At 39.9% G+C, this 20,469-nt stretch overlaps 1 protein-coding gene across 2 annotated transcripts; it reads left to right on the top strand.

Moving 5' to 3' along the window:
• The first annotated feature begins 397 nt into the window (after positions 1–397).
• Positions 398–18,398, top strand: LDLRAD4 (low density lipoprotein receptor class A domain containing 4). Of its 2 annotated transcripts, none has more exons than XM_077809070.1 (4): positions 398–551; positions 4,252–4,406; positions 16,521–16,574; positions 17,725–18,398. In XM_077809070.1, exons 2-4 carry the CDS (start codon positions 4,302–4,304, stop codon positions 18,265–18,267), a joined length of 702 nt encoding a protein of 233 aa, XP_077665196.1. In that variant the 5' UTR covers positions 398–551; positions 4,252–4,301; the 3' UTR covers positions 18,268–18,398. The 2 variants fall into 2 exon arrangements, with proteins under 2 accessions (XP_077665196.1, XP_077665195.1); XM_077809069.1 differs by lacking the exon at positions 398–551 and adding an exon at positions 753–1,324.
• The last annotated feature ends 2,071 nt before the right edge of the window (positions 18,399–20,469 follow it).

The raw sequence follows: 20,469 nt of genomic DNA on the forward strand, positions 1-20,469 counted from the left end.
ATAAATCAGAAATAATAAAATGTCTGAATAGAATGTAATAAGTATCATACCCAATGTCAATTAAAACAATTTTTGTTAACATGATTTCACTTGAGAAGGTTTAGAGAAAAGAACTGTATTGTTCACAGAGTGTGATTTGGAGGGAAGATTAGCAGTACAGTGCTTTTTATCTCCATCCAGGCTTTGACTATGCTTACGTTAGTAGCATACAGTAGAAAACTCTGTGTGTGTGTGTGTGTGAGAGAGAGAGAGAGAGCGCGCGCGTGTTTCTAGTGTGCTTATGACATCCTCAGTTTCCAATGCGGAGCTTAGTTAAAAGAGCATGTGTTAGCAACTCCCAATAGTTGGAGACCTCTGGCAAAGAGTGAGACAGAGGGAGGGAGCATTAGCAGTCTTGACTAAAGTAGTGAGTGCAGTGTTCTGGGCATGGAATGACGCACGTATTGTGCTGGATCAGAAATGCGGAAGAATTAGAAGCCTCTAAGTGTCAACTAGTCTTGGTTTAAAGAGCAAAGCAGCATAGCTACGAAGCTGTTATCTGTTTGGTGCTGGTAAGATATACAACCTTCTTTGACTTCTCTCTCGCTTGCTCGTTTTCTTCCCTTCCTCCCTCCCATTTTCCTCCCCTCAAGGCCTACATAGCACAAGGCTTTTGACAGGGATTAAGGGGGAAACAATTTGGTTGGCCTTTACAGATTTTCTTTTTCTTTAATTTTTTTTAAAATCCTTTTTTGTTTTACGTTTAGTCTGAAGCAAAAAGATTGTACTAGTCAGAGTTGAAATGCTAGCTCTTTTCTTGTCTCTGTGTGTGTGTGTCTGTGTGTGTGTATGAATACACACGCAGTCTATGTATGTACATTTTTGAGTAAACAAGAGTAAAAGTCCATTTCAGCTGGCCTGAAGATATGAGGCCTTGGAGAGACTATCTATTTCCACAACAGCCCCAAGTTCCTGTTACATTACATGTTGCTCTCTGCTGATGGCAGTTGATAATTGGTAGCCACAGTCTGTGGTCGGAGCGCAGCATTTTGTCTAGCACCTGGGCTGGGCCCTGCTGATATACAGTGGAGTGAGAGAGAGACACACACACACAGAGACAGAAAATAAGCTAGCTGTAACTGTGCAACTCTGAGTGAGCGGCCTCAAGGGGATATTGCCTCACTGCATGGAACTTACCTGAGGCTGACTGGTGATGCTGTGTGTGCTGGGGGGGTTCACAGAGAGGCTTGAATCCCTGTTCCAGAGGACACGATTATGTCCAGTGAACAGCGTAACAGTACAGCGTTGAAGGATGCTCAGTTAAAAGACCTGTTATTGGAAAAAGGTACTCCAGTTTCTGGTTGTATTTTTTAAATATTTATTTAATTTATGCATGAATCAGATTATTGTAAATTTGATCTCTGACTTCTATCTGATCTTCCAAGTTACAGTATTGCTGTATCAGAGCTAGTCTTATGAGCAGACGTGTATACATAGAAGGGAGCCTATTATATATGCACACAGTTGTTTGTACAACTATTTCTTTAGGAAAATGGTCCAGGCATTTCTACCCACTTAAATATAAATAAGCTACTGTATCCCCTTTTCTAGTCTTAATTTATTCTCATAGGAAAGTGTTTTCAATAAATACACAATAGCCTTTTTTGCTGCATATTTGTGAAGTAAAAAAAAAAATTCCCCTGGAAAAACTGCATTACTGATCTTGTCTTCTTTATGCCTGTGTGTGGGTAAGTAGATATAATTTTTTCCATGCTCAATTTTTGAAAACCAGCTTTACTAGGGGATGTGGGTGGTGGTGGTTAGCAGGAGGTGCCTCTCATGTTTGCTGTTAACTAGGGAGCCTGGGTGGGGTGGGAGGGTATGTGATATGACTGTATGCTGGCATACATCAGAAACTGCACTAATTGCCTTGAGTTGTGTCAATAAATGTGGACTACTTGTGCTATTGTCCTTTTTCTTCTGTTCTAATAACTAGCAGGGGGACAAATTGGGTACAGGAAAGGATTAAATATCTTCCCCCCCGCTCTTTGAAAATAAATTGTTACCCTTGAAAATCTAATGGGGTGTTTTCTTATGCTCTGTTTTTCATTTTTGCGTCATAAAGCCAAATTTGGAAAGAGTTTGTGTGTACATGCTGTAATAGAATACATTGGTTTTATTATATGTGACCATATTTTGATTGTATTTTTTTATTTGTAAGTCTCTCAAATGCATCAGATCCTGAAACATTTATTGAGAGAAAGGAGGTATTGCCCTTTCATAGAAATACTGGGCCCTTGATAAATTTGGAAGACTCAGCCCTTGGCAGATATAGAACTAAAATGTCATTCCAGTGATCTCTACATTCTAGGAAAGTCTAAATCAACATTACTTGTTTTGCATGTTGCCCTTTAGCAACAATTTCCACAGTAAATATATAGGCAAAAAAAAAAAGTTGTGAGTGTGGAGATGCTCAAATATCTAGCCTTTATATATTCTGTAGTATAGCAATTGTCTTCTGTGTCAAGTTTGTAACCTGCAATTGTGACCTATGGCAAATTGACCTTATCCTAAAACACATACGTAATGTCTGTGTTCCATGCTTTTAGACGTTTTAGCTATCAGTACAATGACCTGAGAAAAAACTGACAAACTGATTGTTGTATGTGGAGTTCTTAGTGGGAGTAATGGGAGGGCATAAAAGACTGAAGAATGAAAGTGTGTGTAGGAGTTGATTGTGTTATTAATGAATGGTCTATACTTAACTGAAAAGAAAAAATAAATTAAAAATGTAATTGCATTGTTAAAAGAGCTTTTAATCTTGGAATAATTTCAGTTACACCTACTGTGATTAGCAATGAAATTAAGCTGCTAGACTTCTGTTTGTATGCCCTTGTTCATAGATAACTTCTGACAAGTAACAAAACGTAGCACAGGCAGATATAGCAGCTATTACTACATGCTAGCACTGGCAACCTTGTAGTATGCTTGCCTCTTTGCATTTCTTGAAGGTTTGTGATGGTTTTGTTTGGAAGAGATTTTAGAAGCTAAAAAGCATGGTTTGCTTTCATTTGCAATATAGGACATTTTGAAGAATACGTATAGCAATCCTCTTTTCACTCAACTTTTAAAAATCACCCTGGAAAAGAAAGATATAAAAGGAAAAAAGTCCCCTTTTTTTCCCCAGTGTATTTACATTTCTGCTTTTTAACTTTGTTAGCTTCTTTTTTGCCTGGCTAAGAGTTTCAAAATTGGGAGCCTAAATTTGGGCTCTAAATCCATATTTAGGCATCTTACTAGGTGGTGTCATTTTTCAGAAGTGCACTTTTCCCTTTTTACCTGTGTGGCAGCCAAAGATGTGCTCCCATAGACTAGACATTCTCTTTGAAGACTAGAGCATCCCTTGTGAGTGATGAACTGTTTCCATAGAAATGTAAGCGAATGCATAACTCCGAAGGGCAAATTCTTCCCTTAGACACACCCATGCTGCTCCAGTAAAGCCAGTGGGGTTGCATGGGTGTAAGTGAGGGAAATTTTTGCCTCTAAATAACAATTTTTTAGTGGTACAAGATAGTCTTTTGCCAAAATGGCAGAGTTTGTAATGTTTACATTATAAATAGCATCATTTTCTCAATTGTGTCTGTGCTGGCTTTCATTTTTAACCATGCTGGACTTTGCATTAGTTTGAGGTACCAGAACTCAGTAACTCAAGGTAAAATCCTACTGAAGACCAGGCACTTTGTAGTTTTCATACGAGTTTGCAGATCGAGGCTTTCCTTTAACTCTTTCAGTTACGTTCTATCAGCTGCAAATTGTTAGCATGGCTGAGATACGGGAAACAAAGTCTTGATTCCTTTCTCTGCAGTATCAGCTCTGATCCTGCTGGAGATCCCAGGATTGTCCTCACACTGTAGGATGTTAATAAAAATAGCCTTTCCCACTGGGATCACTCCAAAGGACTGTGCCTTCTTCTTCTTCGGGAAGAATTACCTTTGTGGAGGCTGCGGTGAGAGTGCATCATGAAGTGTCTCTTAACCTTTGATTTGCAGCTACTCAATGGCCTAAACTCTGTTAGTGCTTAAATGTGCTCTCTGCATTCTGGTTGGGGTGCAGAGTTCTTGACAAAACTGATGTTTTAATTAATTTAAAAATGGCCATCAATAAATAGCTTGAGACAATTGTCGTGAGACACTGAATGTTTGCAGAGTATTGCTGTGGAAAACAAATGTTCTGTGTCCAGGCTGATGGTTTTTCTCCCTTTTATTGTTTCAGCTGAACTGGAGTTTGTTCAGATAATCATTATAATCGTGGTGATAACTGTTATGGTGATAGTGATCATCTGCCTTTTGAACCATTACAAACTCTCAACACGCTCTTTCATCAACCGACAGAGCCAAAACAGGAGGCAGGAAGAAACTTTGCAGCCGGTAAGTCCAACCCCCTTCATCCCATCCTCCTCCTCCTCTTTCATGTTGGTCTCTTTCAGGGCTTAAAGATACATGAAGTTCTGATTATAGGCAGCCATGCAAAAAACTTCTGGCGTCAGTTTTATCATTCTCTGTTAGTGAGTTAGTTTTTTTGCCATTGTGTGTATTAATGAAAAAAAGAATCAGTGCACGATTTTAGAATTTCACTGCACGGCTGTTTTTAGGCACTGCTCTGTTTTATATAGCAGCTTTTTCGTGCTTCATATTTGTCTGGTGGTGCCAGAATGTGAAAGCCCTGACTACTGCTTCTACTGCACGTTTTTAGTAAATTTTCACCATATGGAAGGTGTTGCAGTGATGACCTGGGAAGATTTGTCATTTCCTGTTTATCCTTAGAATAGATACAGCAGAGGCAGCAGCAGCAGCATTAGCTCCTTACCAGCTACTGGGGAGAATGTGAAAAGCCTGACATTTTTCTCTCAGCTAATTCCCTTCCATTCCCAGGCTTGTCTCTGCTATCTGGAGGGGGGAAAGGCATCAAACAAATGTCTTAAATCAGGAAAATGATATATCCCCCAATTGGGGAGAGTCGTGACATTGGTGGGGCTCAGTAACTGAGTAAATGCCTTTTTGTAGTTCCTCTGGGTTCTCCCTTTCCCCCTTGTTCTGTTTAATGTCATTTTCACAGTTGCAGCACATGTGGCAGCCGTGCCATCGAGGGTCCAGAGATGTTGCAGGCAGTCCCTACTAATGCCCCTCATGTTTCCAGTGTCCATTAAAGGCAATGGCAAAACTCCTTTGACTTCAGTGGGGCTAGAATTTTATGCCAAGAGTTTGATGCTTAGACGAAAGGTCCCACATGTAACCCTAAGGTCTCTCTTCTGTCTTCTAGAGCACCTCCTAATGGTGAAAGGAGAGCTCGCTACCTGTGCCCATTGAGCTCTTTCAGCTCAGGTTGGCAGCAAGAATGCCATTTATGATGATAGTTTTTGTGATAAAGACATCATACCCCCTTAGGAACTGGGTTGAAACCACAACCTTATTTCACATGCCCGTTGAACATCCAGTGTCCATCAGATGATGATGACTTTCAACCACTACTGCATTGGGCTGGTTTCAAACCACTGACTAGAGGTGTATCTCCTTTCCAACCGACTGAGCCACCCAAGAACTTGCTTCTTTTTTACATCTGTTTGTAACATGATTATACATTTGATCCAAAGGGAAAAAACTTGTATAAAGTCCCAGTTTTATGTTTTTGAGTGAAGTTAGTACTTATGGAAATGACGGATGAATTACGCTAGTTAGGGTTAGACACAGTGCCAGCATTCTCACTCCCCACCAGTACCAGCCCCTGCTGTTCTGGTGATGGGCCTCTTCTGAGCAGAGAGAGACACTGTCTCAACTTGTGTAGTGATTTTGTATTTGTAGGTGAATGGGGACTAAGCTTGACGCTATCAAACGGGTGACCTAAGTCAGCATTGACCCACTGTTCCACCTGGCCCTCTCACTCATGGTGTCATTTTAAAACAATGTAGTAAGTCCCTAGTAAATTCTTCTTTGGTAGGACAAATTGCATTCTTTATTTTTTTGCAGATGATTTTGGTTCTGAGGGGGCTATTTTATATCCTATAGCCTAGGCAAACAGATGCTATAAGCATCTCAAAATATATTCCCTGCCAACACACACATTACAATGTTAGTGTCATGAGATGACAACGTAGTCCTGAAAGACACAGTGCAAAATATGGCAAACCTATAGTCCCTGGAGTTCTTCTTTACAGACCACCTACATTCTGTTGGTATCTGGGGGATCTATTTGTTCTTGCACCTAAGAGAAGGAGGAGAGAAACTGTCTTATTGAGAGTAAATGATGTAGACGTTCCCTCTCCCAAGGTACCTCCAGAATATTGTATTCTAACGGGGTTAAAACAAAATCAGAGGTCTTAAAACTTTTCGCTCACATACTTCTTACTGTCTGGAGAAATCATTTAGACTAACTTGAGGATTTTTCTTAAATGGACACCATGAATTTAAACTTTTTCAGACAGAAGTATGATTGTTTACCTACAATTGCTAGAAGTACCCCTGAAATAACTAGAGGAGGTTAAGAAATATTTTTTATTTCCCCCTTGTTTTAATGCAGAGTGCTGTCAAATGCATACAATAGTCCATTTCAAGATTTCCCTTTTATAGTCAATATCCCCTGTTGTTTGAGTGGGTCTTGGTCATAGGAACTATGGAGAGAAAAACATCTTTTTGTAAATAAGAAAATTTAATTTGGTACTGCGGAGAGAGGAGCAGGTATCATGCCTGAAACAATTTTTAACTCATTTTTAAAATAATAACTAAATTTCTGTTTGATGGTACCCTTTTAAATAATGATAATCCCAGTCCAGTGGCTGGGAAGAGTTAAGAAACTCTCTGGGATGGGGTTGCCATCACTATTGTTCATTTGGGTTTCTATTCAGCCAAGAACTTTACTTCAAATGATTTTTCCATTTTTGTAAGGCACAACAGGTGATGCTACTGGGATGGTCCCTAACTAAGGCCTGATCCAAAGCTCACTGAGTCAACAGAAACATTCCCATTGACTTCCTTGGGCTTTGGATCAGATCCAAGGTTGATCCTGCAAACACTTGGGTATGTCTATGTTGCAATCTAAGCCTGGGATTCAAACTGAGGCTCAAGCCTAAACTCCCTTCCATCTACACACAAATTGCGCTAACCCAGATCTCAGACCCAAAGTCCGAGGACCCCACGGCGGTGGAGGGTCTGAGTCAAGCTGGGATCCAGGGTTCAAGCCCTGTTGCTTTGCAGTATAGACACAGCCCCACTAGCTTCATGCTCTAGGAATCCGCCAAAAGTATCCACCAATCCCTTGGGCCGACTTCCTTTGTTCTCTGGACAGTCAAGTTTTTCCACACTGCACCACAAACAAAGGGCTAGAGCAGCCATATTTTGGAAGGACACTAGGAAATCTGGGATATGGGTGGTTGGACACCGGTCCACATAATGCACTGTAAATGCTGGAGCCCCAGGTTGGGATCCAGAGTTTAACAGTTCCTGACCTGGAGTTACAAATGAATATGGATGCTCAAGCACTAGGTTAACAAACCCGGGGTCTGCTAACTTGAGTTCTACTAACCCTGGGCTTATACTGTAGTGCAGACGTATCCTTAGGCACATGTCTATAAAACTGGAAAGAATTTCCAATAGAAACAGTTACATTAAAAGCAATAAACATTCCCCTGCAATGTTCACAGTCCAGGCAGTGAAGGGTTGTGCCAGTTCATGAAAACCAGAAAATGCACTATTGTGTGAACCAACTTGGAAAATGAGTAGTCTGTTTTCATTGTCTAAACAGTGTGAAATGCACAAGGTAAATAAATGGCTTCAATGATGAAAAGTAACAGAAGTCACGTAGATTTTTTTTTTTTTAATTCTGTATATAGGTTTTCAACCTGGCAGTGTCCCTTTAAGTATTTTGCAGGTCTTGTTCTCTTTCAATTGATGATGAAGGTATTCAGACAGAGAACGGATTTAGAATACTTATTGACTACTAATTGCTAAAGGAAGTGCACATCACTCTGGCTCAGCCCTTTGCTGTTTCTGAGCAGCAGTAACTGAAAAGAGTGGCAGTTCAGTATTTTCATAGAAGAATTACTTTTAAAAATAAAATGCAAGTGGTCATTTCTCTGTTTCAGTGAACTTTGTCCAGTTTCTGCTGTTGCTTCCTTACATCCAGGCAATCCTATTAACTTCATTGAGACTGCACAGATGTAACTGCAGGCAGAATCTTAGCCCCTTTTGTTTTAATTTGAATTCTATACACTGGACAGCTCTGACAGGATTTTCATATGAGTTCATATTTGCATAAGTCTTAGATTTGCTCCTTTTATCACAACCAGTCCTGGTGCTGCTAATGTCTGAACTGTAGCTAGATCACACAGGTTTATGGTGCCACAAAGACTGGAAACCCAGATAGCTCATGTGTTTTATTCATGTCTTTCCAAAAAAAAAAAAACACGATTGAAATTAACAGATTAAAACTCCTCCTTCTGGTATTGCCAGCCTCAGGTGTTTAAAAATCATGAGACTGGCTTAAAAGTCATTGGATCTTTTTTAAAAAAATACATTTTGGGTTATTTTTATTTGCCTTCTGATTTTGAAGTCTTTACAGAGAGAATGCACTTGCTTCATGTTTTCAAGATTTTCTTTGCAAACTTGAGGGCCAGAAACTTACGTATTTTTTTAATTCTCGTACAATCTCTTGATTCATGCAGTTGGGCATTAAAAATAACACCAAATATCACAAGGTTTGCAATAAGATCACAAGAGTTGTCAATGCTGACAAGCCCGGCTTTTCAAAGGGCAAAAAGGGACTAGTCCTGAAAATGTCAGTGACTCTTTAAAAGAACATGCTAATAACTGACTGTGTCTCAGTATTCAAGCTGAAATGCGCTTTCCTGTGTACCCATCAATTCTCTGCTTTCTTTTCTTTTGTCTTACTCTTCTCCAGCCTTTCCTCTACTCGCCTTAATTTTTAAATTGTCTTGATTTAAGGTGCTGAAAACATCACATGTATCTAAACCAGACTCACAGATATGTGATTTTTCCATAGCAGTTTTGCTTCAGGCAGATGTTTAAGGTTCTACTACATAACCAGTCTTGCTATCTACCAGGGTGGCTAAAAGCACTATTCTTCAGTGTAGATGGAACCTAACCATGACTTCAAATCATAATAGAAATAACACAAGCTTTCATACGATTTTAGGGACAGAGTTAGATCCCGCCTATGCTGCAGGGTTATACTGTGTTGAGGGACAGCCATGTTGTAAATGGGCTCCCTGACATGGTTGGATTTGTATTGTACAGGTGACCTAAAACGGCAAGGTAGTACTTAATTGTACAGACATTATGGTTAACAAAACATTAAATGTTGCCCCCTGCTGGTCAACCCATAGTGGAATAAGCAGTGCTTGAATACAAAATCAAAGGTGAAGTAGCTAAGGTATATAAAGGCAACTGAGTGGGAAGGCAAATGTTATACTGTGTACCATCCTGTGGGAAGGAAATTAGTGCTCACACAGCCAGGAGCAGGCCCAATGCTGTTTCGCTAGCAGAGTGCCATCAGCCAGCTTCATACTCTGTAACATCTCATGTGCTGCTAACTGCTTCTATCAGCAGTTCAGGGATTCTCAGAACACAGCTGTATGGTGGCCTTTTAGGGGTACACCAGCCTAAGGTGCAGCTGACATCTTTTTGGATCTAAATTATGGAACAGAGAATAGTGGATCAATGTCCTGTGAGAATTGAAATTTCAGCCTTCTTGGTAAATCAAAATGATTCCATGAGAATGTAACTAGAGACACTGGCTCAGGGTGGCAACCCTACTCTCCTATCTGCAAGGCCAGGAACTAAATATAAATGTTCCCCTCTGGTGGTTAACCCATAGTGGAATAAGCAGCATTGTCAGTGGGGACATTGGGAGAAAGTTGATTTTGAAAATGACATGTGAGAGGACATTTTGCTGGACATTCCAGTGGTGATTTCTCTCTCTGTCTCTGCACCACTGATCTAAAATGAACATGTAAAGAGTTCTGAACACTTTCACTGCCCCAGGCCCACTCCTGGCAGCAAAAAATCCCTTGCAGAATGCCATAGGAGACATGCACCATGCAAGACACTCGCAAATGATTGGCCCCAGCATCGCTGCTTCCAATCTCTGTGAGAGGGATCTCTGTTACAGTCAGCCAGCTTTCAGTAGTATGTATATTGATAATGCCTATCTGGTACTCTGAGATACTATTCCAGGAAAGCAGTTGTGAAAGTACTGTGCTCTTCCTGAATTTAGCTGGAACAGGCAATTCAGGAGAAAAGCAACAAATAGCAGTCCTTGCCTGTGTGGCATGACGATGGCAACAACAAAAGGAACTGTTAAATAATATGAAAATTCCAGGGATTGGCTTGGTGATGTTGAACTTTGGCTTCGATTGATCCCCTTTAAATTGTATTTCCTTTTTTTATTGCATTAGCATTACTAGTTCTATCCACTGCTGGCAGCCCAGCATTACCTATTTTTCCTTCCATTATTTTAACTTCAGAAATAAAAGAAACCCAGTGGGAATAAGTTCCCAGATAACAGCCACAAGAAATAAGTGCCAATGCTATAACTTTATCACCAGAGCATAGCAATATTTTCACCCTCATTGCCCTCTTTATTAACCCTTGTGCGCAGGGTTAGCCTTGCAGTTTGCAGTATCCCAGTTGTCAGGAGGGGATTGGACATGTATTGCCTTTGCTCTCTGATTGCTGCTGGAGTGCAGGGGGATTGGCTCATCTATGCTTCTCCTCAAAATGTACTGCCAGAAGGGACTCTGATTTGAATTGGTCTGAGTTGCCTTTCTCCCTCATCCATAAGGTGGAAGGAACTGGGTCTTGTATGCCACCTTCTCCTGTCCCACTGTCCGAAAGAGGGCTCTAGCCCATGAGTTGATAAGCAGAGATAGCCAGTTATGGGAAATTGTTTGGTGATTTTGTGATACGAGTAAACATAAAGCCACCACAGTGTGTTTAAAAAGTTACTCATTTGTTGGAGTGTTCTGGCCATTGTTGTTTGAAGCCTACCCTAATAAAGGCACAGCATCTCCTTTAACGGGGGCAGCATAGTCCAGGGTCAAGGAGCAAGGAACTCCTGGATTCTAATCTGCCACTGACTCAGTGAGGGGCCTTGAGGAAGTCATTTCTTATTCTTCAAATGCAAAGTGAGGATAATAATATTCACTCACATTAAGGGACAACTTGAAGGTTAGCTAATGCTTGTACAGTGAAGTCCAAGGATGTAAAAGCTTTAAGTGTATTCATGGTCATTATTTCTGCTAGCTGTAGCTAGTCAGAAGACAAGTATAAATGCAGTTCTTTCCCTGATTAATTTTCCCCTTACCATCCCAGTACCCTGTCTCTTTGTCATTGCACAGCCTTGTGCAAAACACCATCACTGTGCTTGCACTTAGCAAACAGGATTTCTGAGGGAGAGAGAAATCTTGCTGTAATGTTTGCTTGTTCTACTGGGGCATACAAGTTTTGTTTTGCTTATGTTGTAAAGGGGAAGTGTTGCTGATCATTAAGAAATATGACAGTCTGTGCCTCCAAAGAAGAAATAGATTGTGGCGAGAACTAGTGTGTGTTGGCTATCCCTAAAAACAGTCAGACTGAGGCTCTGACTGCAACCAGTTACTGCCACCTAGGGTCAAAATTAAAAACTACACTCAGAAAAATTTAATCTGCAAAAAGTGTGGCTGCACAGTTTAGGTGGGCAGAAGGAATAGGAATCTTAGGCCATCTCTAAACTGCACTTCCGTTGTTAAAACTTTTGTCGCTCAGGGGTGTGAAAAACACACCCCTGAACGACAAAACTTTTAATGACAAAAAGTGCTGGTATGGACAGCGCTTTGGCAGTGGGAGATGCTCTCCCAGCGCCAAAGCTGCTGCCCCTCGTTGGGGGTGTGGTTTTATTTTTTCGCCGGGAGAGCTCTCTCTTGACGACAAAGAGTGGCCACACTGCGCACCATAAAACCAGGCTGTTGTGAGGTGCACAGTGTAGACACAGCCTTAGTTTCAGAAAGAAAGGAGTGCTTTGACTTATCAGCGGTCACGATTGTCTGTACATATGATATGCCTTTCTACTGTAAGCATACTAACTCAACATTTTCAAAATATATTCTGCTGGGAACATGGCTCTAGACTTTGGGGTAATGGTGAGGGCTTCCAGCCTGAGGCCTTTTTGCTTGGGTTTCTTCTCCTAATTTAAACTCCTATTTCTCTCTCCCACGCTCTTTGCTAATGGAGGCAAGTCCATCCCAGTGCCCTCATGTCATGTGCATTGAAGGGAACAGCATTAGCTATACCCGATGGAGCAAACTTTCACTGGCATCCAAGGGTAGTGATGATAAGCCATGAGAAAGTACAGTACTGAACTGAAATCAGGGTTCTAGTTCCGGTTGTCTGCCAGACTTGCTGCGTAATTGGGAAACACCCATAATGCATGACAGAAAGAGAATAGCTCAGACAGATCAGCCCAGAAACTTAAAAGTGGGGTATAGGGGGATAGTCTATTTCAATGATACCGAAGCAAACCCAGAGTAAATATAGAATTTCTGCAGTCCCAGCGATAACTGGCAAACAAACTAATAAAAACCCCACCAACAAAACAGAAACAAAAATCCTTCAGAAGTTTCCAAAGTGACAGAGGAGTTGATGCAACTGGTTGAGAATGTCGATGAGTTTAAAGGGAGTTTTTCTTCAGTCTCGCTAGAAATATTCCTTTTTGAAGTGTGGAGCCAGTCAGATATTTTTGCTTCATTGTAGTCTCTGAATTTTTATTAATCATAATTTTGTGCTTCTAATTTACCTTGGTTTAATTAAAAATATTGACGACATTGCACCTCTTCCAACAAATTCCTCCCCTCCACTCCCTATTTGTTGATTTGTTGACTTTAAACTGAGGAAGCTGGGCGACTTTGGAGGCATCAGGAAACAAAATATGTAAAAATGGCTTTGAAAAGTCACCTGCCTGATAAATCTCTTTGTGAAATACAAAACAAGGAAATTATTTTATGAAGCATATGCAATATCGCAAGCTCTAAACCTTGACTATTATCTTTACTTTAAGACCTTTTAGTGTGAATACAATAAGCTTTATCAACTGCCATTATTCTTTCAGGACCTAAATCTAAAGCTTCTCTCCATAAATTAGTACCAAAAGCAGGAATATACCCATGAGAAGACCTAGCTGGAACGCTAAGGTTTTTACTTCTAATATTTTTTAATTATTAGTTTAGCATGAAGAGACATATCATCTTCCATCCCAAAATCTAATACTCTTTGAAAAGAATCAAATGTAGGACTCAATACATGAGATTGTTCTTCCTAAGTATATATCTTGAAGCCCAGTTCGGCAATGCCCATCATCTACCATACTAGGGAGAAAAATTTAAGGGAGCATACTCTCCTAGCTATGCCTTGATAGCATAATAATTAATGTAGAAACCACATCTTTTAAAAACATCATTGAACAGCATCCCTTTAGTTAGAATATTCAAACCCCACAACATCCTAAGAGTCATAAATGCCATAGCCCAACCTAGCAACACATGGTAAAAGAACTGAGCCAGGAGGCAGTCCCTCTGAAAGCAAACTTCTTATAGCTAACTCTTCCCACCCCAGTCAGCAACATGGAGCTGAGTCTTGGCTGGTGGAGTAGCAGGAGCTAGTGCCAGGACTGAGAGGCATCCACTGCTTTATTTAAGTCTAAAAATCACAACTCCTTTATTTAAAAAAAATAACTGGTGAATTATTCGGAAAGGGAAAGTAGTTATTGTTTATACCTAGTGATCAACTGATGAGTGAAAATAAGGTAAGAGCCATAGATTTTTTTTTTTTAGTATTGAATTACTATATCTCAGTATATTGATTGATAGAGAAATAGCAAGAGAGAGTGAGAGACTACAAATACAATACTATAAAATCTTTATCTTATTTTAAATGGTGCAACTTCAGGTTCCAGGAAAGGAGATAAAGGAGATCTCTGGCTGGCAGCCAGTAGCTGAGAGTGAGAACTCGTCTGCACTCTTCAACTGCTGGCTATCAGGTGAAATCCACAAGTATGGGGGTAAGGAGAGTATAAGGAAAAACTTCTTTAACATGTTCCCTTTGATAGATGAAATAATTTCAAGGATAGCAAAGAGGCTGAAAAGATCTAACTTGGTATCAGATACCTGTGCAGCCAGAACTGTCTTTGGCCAAATACATGTCTCCTTTCATAATGGAGATAAGAGTTTCTTTTTAGAGTGACGGGAAAAGCCCAAACAATGTTTATGGCATCTCAGTTCCTGATGCAGCAAAGCATGTAAGTATATTAAGCCCTACATTTTAAACTAAAAAAAGTTTAATTAATTTAGGAAATCCGCATCCAACCCCTCATCCCCCACTGTAAGAGCGAGAACCTAACAAACTGAAGTATACTTAATAAGAGGGGTGAGAAGCATTCAGTGCTTGATATTAAATACAAAAGATTTTTGTTTGCAAAACCTTACAATATCTTTCAAATATATAAAATCTAATAAAATTATAAAGAAGACTGTACACATCCATTTATTTCTCTCTTGTTTTTTCTCTCTCTCATTTTTCCTCCCCTCCCCCATTCTCATTTCTATCTTTTTCACTTTTTTCTGTTCTCTTCCCCTTTTCCCAATTTGGCACCTTTCCTCCTTTTTTGCATTTTGTTTGTTCAATGTCACAAAATTTGTTTCTAATGGTTCTTGTGGGGCAGCATATCTCTTTCTGCTTCTCCAGGAGGTTCTTACACATGGAATAGCTGCGGATTGCAGTGCAAATTTACTAACATCCTTCTCACTTTCTCCCTGCATCCATGTGATTAGCCTTAGGGCTTGTCTACATGGAAAAGTCGTATCAGTATAATTATATTGGTGCAGATAAATTAATACAAGTTATACTAGTATAATTCCCTGCACTGCATGGACACTCTTATTCTGGATAAAAGTGGACTTTTCCGATTTGGCTTAAAATGCTTGCAAAACGATATATGCTAAACTGGAAAAATACAATAAGAATGAACCACTATAGTTATACCAGTGTAAATTCATACCTTACCTTATACTGGTATAACTTCCCCTGTAGATAAGCCCTTATTCAGCCCTGGGTGTAGAAGGAACATGACTCAGTGCTGTGTGCTAGCCCAGGAGACTATCCTTGTCTTACCCCTTCTTCCCTGACACAGTTCCCCCTCACTATTCAAACTATCTGCCAGTGCTCTTTCTTTCTTTCTTTCTTTCTTTCTTTCTTTCTTTCTTTCTTTCTTTCTTTCTTTCTTTCTTTCTTTCTTTCTTTCTTTCTTGTGGGGATTAGGAAAGCAGGTACACATTTCTCACATTGGAAAAGGCTCAAAATGAGCAATGGGAAACTGAGGCAGAACAGCTCCTGCAAAGTGAATAAACGTGCCGTAAATTACCAGGGAATGAACTGAAGAAGAGAGTATGTAAATGAGCTCCAGGGATTTCTACATAGAGGAGGATTGAGGGGCATGGTGAAAAAGCAGGAAGGTGAAATTTACAATAAACCCAAAGGGGAAAAATGGCTTTTTCCTGTTACTGGCATTTCTTATATTTGTATCATGACAGAATTGACTTAGTTCCAAGAAAGTTATCATAACGGAGATGCTTCAGCAAAGCCAATTACTTCGTAGAAATAACATTTTTATTTTGCCACATTTCGACTGAATTTCTGTGCTTTACAGCTTCTCTTGTCCCTTTTGGATTTATCTTAAAGCTGTATTCCTTTCAGCTGTGATAGTTTCAAGTGAAATAAAGCCATTAAGGTAGTTATTGCTGCTCTGAAAAGAAAAATGTAATGAAATAACAATATACCTTAAGCTCTTTTCCCTTATTGACATTTTCTTATGTTTTGTTCGTGCTTTCATTCTGCCCTTAATGTTCTAAAGTGTCAAAAATGCATTAGTAGCATAAGAAAGAAAATCCTTAGCAGGGAGATGGCTGAGAATAGGGATTGAGGAATGGAAATTGGTGGGTGAAACCTTGCTTACGCCCAATGGTCATACTTGTACACTACTCTACCCTTGGGTTGGCCAAAGAGATCCTCAGAATATTATTTCATGGGGGAAGAGTGTATGTGGAGAGAGAGAGAGAGACTAACCAATGAGATCATGAATGTTAGATTCTGTTGGGGACCATTTGGGTCTTGTGCAGTAGCCCATAGTATTGCAAGAAAGGTAAGGAAAGTCACGTGAAATTCCAGGAAAACAGGCGAATGTGCAAGCTTGTACTAAATGGAAAAAAGCAAATTTTAAATATGGTTTAGTTTGAATGTCGCACTTATGTTTGCTCTCTGTGGTTTTGGCTGAGTTCTGGGTTCAGATTTCAACAGCAAAAGAAGTGATAGGTTACTTTTTAATAATGCTTCTTTTGATGAATGTAACCAACTGATGAAAGCTGATTGTTCTGAAAAGTTATCTTAAGTTGAAATAAAAATTATGCAAGAAGTTAATATTCTCCTCTGTTTTCTTTCTCCTGCTAGGAAGGGTGCTTGTGGCCTTCAGACAGCTCAGTGTCACGACAAGGTGCTTCAGAGGTAATGTTTAATTTCTTGGTAACTTTCAATGATTTGCTTTACTGCTTCTAACATATATTTCACCTCCCTCAAAAAACATTGTTTGGTTGACTTGCCTACAAGTTGGTTAATGAAGTCTTTTAAATTTAGATCAAAAGAGTAAAATAATAATTTAATAACTTTAGGTCCGATAGGTTCTGGGTGCCCACAACTTCTATTGACTAGATAATGTGAATCATTGTCTTTAAATTGTAAGTCCACGCATGATCTCTATGAAATCAATAGGATTCTGCACTGGAGCAAGGGATTTGGACCCTGGCTAAGCATTGAGGTCGAAGGAAAAAGGTGACGTTTTCTCATGGTGAGAGTGTGAGATGTCTTGGACATTTTTCAATTCAGTTAAAATGACCATCTGGATTCCTCTACAAAGCAAGATTTTAATCTGTGTAGGAAGAAAGGCTCTCACTGGCCAAAAATCAATGTTGGGATATTTTCTTAGGTTCGCAACTAATTTATTTCGGGGGTGGAAACAGAAATAACTTTTCTGGAATGTTTTATCTTTAAAGGAGTAGAATCTCTCCGCCCCCCTCCCTGGGTGAACATTTTTATAACTTGACAAGGAGGTGGGGGATTAAAACCCTTTAGGGAACCCTCTTCATTTTTAAAGCCATTCACAAATTACTTCTTCTGGATCTTTACCCCACCTCCGACTCACACTACCACTGTTGGGCATGTGTCTCCATGCTGCAATCATAGGGTGCAATTGCAGCTTGTGTAGATATCCCCGAGCTAGCTTTGTCTAGCTATCTCAGGTACCAGAATAGTGAAGCTGCAGCAGTATGAGTTTCAGCACAGGCTAGCAGTGCAAGTAATTATCCAGGGCTCCGGGCAGGCTTGTATAGTCCGTGCTGCAGCAAGTGCTGCTGAAGCTTCATTGCTCTGGTGCCCAAACTAGCTAGATTAAAGCTATCTTGGGTATGTCTCCATGAGCTGCAATCATGCCTGTGACTGTGTGCATCTGACTTGTTTAATCTGTGTCTGAGCTAACTTGTCAACTCCCTGCGGCAGTGACCATTTTCTCTTTGTTGGCCCTTGATAACTAATTAATTCCCATAATGTTTTGCTGGGTGATGCTTGGAAGTGGATTCACAGCTCCCTCTTACCTTTTCAGATCATGTATGCCCCAAGGTCCAGGGACAGGTTTACCGCTCCATCATTCATGCAGCGGGACCGTTTCAGTCGCTTCCAGCCAACCTACCCTTACATGCAGCATGAGATTGACCTTCCTCCGACCATCTCCCTCTCTGATGGAGAAGAGCCACCACCATACCAAGGGCCATGCACGCTGCAGCTCCGGGACCCAGAACAGCAGATGGAACTCAATCGAGAGTCTGTCAGGGCTCCACCTAACAGAACCATTTTTGACAGTGACTTGATAGACATTTCAACGTACAATGGGGGCCCATGCCCACCAAGCAGCAATTCGGGCATAAGTGCAACCAACTATAGCAGTAATGGAAGGATGGAAGGACCACCCCCAACATACAGTGAGGTCATGGGTAATTACCCAGGCTCCTCTTTTTTCCATCACCAGCACAACAATGCGCCTCCTTCATCACAGAGGGGGAGCAGACTTCAGTTTCAGCAGAACAATTCAGAGAGCACAATAGTCCCTATTAAAGGCAAAGACAGGAAACCAGGAAACCTTGTCTAAGTTACTTTCCCAGGTGCACTTGAACTGAAGACAAGAGAATCAAACAGGAATGTGGAGGAAAATTCCCACATTCCTGTGCACAATGTTGTTAAGTTACACGTGGTACAATGTAGTAAAACCAAACGTGCAAACCAGTTCGTTCTGATTCATTTCAGGGGAATTGCATGCAAAGTGGATTGAGATAATACAAACTTCCATTCAGTTTGGCCATGAGCAGTGTTTTGGGGGAAAATATATATTATTTTTTTTAAGTAAACTATTTGAATTATTTAATTCTAAAAGGAAACTTAGCACAGAAATTAGGCTTGTACAGCCTGTTTTATATTAACTGAATGGCAGAAAGAAGAAAATGAGAAGAAAGTTTTGCTAGGTAAATGGGGGAAGAATCGGCCAGTTTGCTTTTTTTTCCCAAGGTGTGGAATTTTTTTTATATGAATCAAAATTCCTGTTTTGTGTGCCAAGGTGTAAAGTTGAGAAATTAGATGAATGCAAGGAGTTAATTTGTGTTGTGAAAAATGTGTTTTAAAAAGTTGCACTATCTTAATGTTTTAAAAAATATATATATGAGGGAACTGTTTTACGTGAAGTTCTTCTATATGTTGTCTTTTCAAAACCTGTGGAATAATGATTAGACCCCAGGAGTAATCTGGAGGAGTTTGCCCCACCTGGTATTTGTCACTGAAAGGGGATTGTTGAATTTAGCCTAACACCTATTGACTTACATAATCAGGCAATACAGGGACACTTAACATGTTATTATCTTTGCAGTAATTTGCATTAAAATGACAGTGCATCAATGAAGTGTCTTGGAGACTTTTGGATGGAAGTAAGCAAACATGAAATTCCAGCATTTCACATCACTTAGGTTGTTTTAGCTATTATACAGTTTAGGCCATTTGTTTCATTAAAAGCAAAACAAAATCCCAGATATACTAATTTATATTAATTATTAACAAAGCACTGTAATTTTTTTTCTCCTTTTCACAATGCAGTATCGTTAATACGTAAGGTTTTAGAGATGTTGTTTTCAGTGTAGCCTGAAATATATTTAGTCACATATCCTGACATTATGCAATAAATTGTTTAAAAATGCAAGGTGGTTCTGTCCCGTCCCCCCAGAATGCAGTTAAAATATGTGACTCTTTCTTGTGCATTTACTGTCCAATTTCTATTTAAATTCTGTACTGGAGAATTTTATGCTAATCCTGTTTACGCAAGTGGACATCAGTAACCATACCCCCTCCTATGCAGTTTCTGCAACACATGTGATACTTTTTACAGTGCTAGTGATATTGGCAATGGTTTCTGCAGCATTAGAAAGCCATTGGAAGTGACTTGGAAACCCTGGTTAATCTCACTGTAAGCCATTAGCCTTTTCGTATGGGCCTGATCCCACAAACACTTACTCATGCACGTAATCCCATTGAGCCCAATGAGACTAGGCACATGGGTAAAGATTACTCACATGTGTGTGTTTGTGTGTAGGATCTGGCCCTATTTTTGTAATTCTGGTCTCAAAGTAATTGGAAGATATGTGTCTGCCTGACGAATGTTGCTTAGGGTTTTGCTTTCTTTCCGTGGTTAGCTTCTGTGCCGAAGCTAATGTAAGATTTGGAAGTCAATTGAACAATGGTGGTAGTGACTTCAAGAGCACACAGAAAAAGCACAACATGCACTTAAAATGCATTTTGGAAATGGACTTTAAAAGAAAAAAAGAATCTTTAGAGTCTTAGTTGTAATATTCCTAATATATATGTGTAGTAGAGTTTTCACTGTAAGGTCTCACTTTTTCTATGGTCTTAAGCCTAGTGCTTTGTTAACAGCAGCAACCAACGAGTGCATCAAATGCACTGCAGAAAAGTACTGTATTGTACAGCACCTGTTCCGATTGCTGGAGATTGGATTTCTGTGTGACTTCTACATACTACAGGGCTTGATTGAAACATTGATTACTGAAGCGAATCTTTGATCTATGCAGAGTTTTAATGCCAAAACAGCGTGTGTGTATGCATGTGTGTGTTCATTTTATGGGTCTCTGTATAGATAACTTCCTTAGTGAGGTGACTTTGTACTATTCTAGCTTGATGAATATTGGAATAACTATATTCTGAACAGACAGCCCCATTTATAACTGATCAGAATCTGCTTGTTTCTTGATCTGAATTGTCCCTGATAATGCAAAGTGAACCCTTTTTATTTATG

This window comes from Eretmochelys imbricata, chromosome 2, assembly GCF_965152235.1.
Source record: "Eretmochelys imbricata isolate rEreImb1 chromosome 2, rEreImb1.hap1, whole genome shotgun sequence".
NCBI classification, from domain to species: Eukaryota; Metazoa; Chordata; order Testudines; family Cheloniidae; genus Eretmochelys; species Eretmochelys imbricata.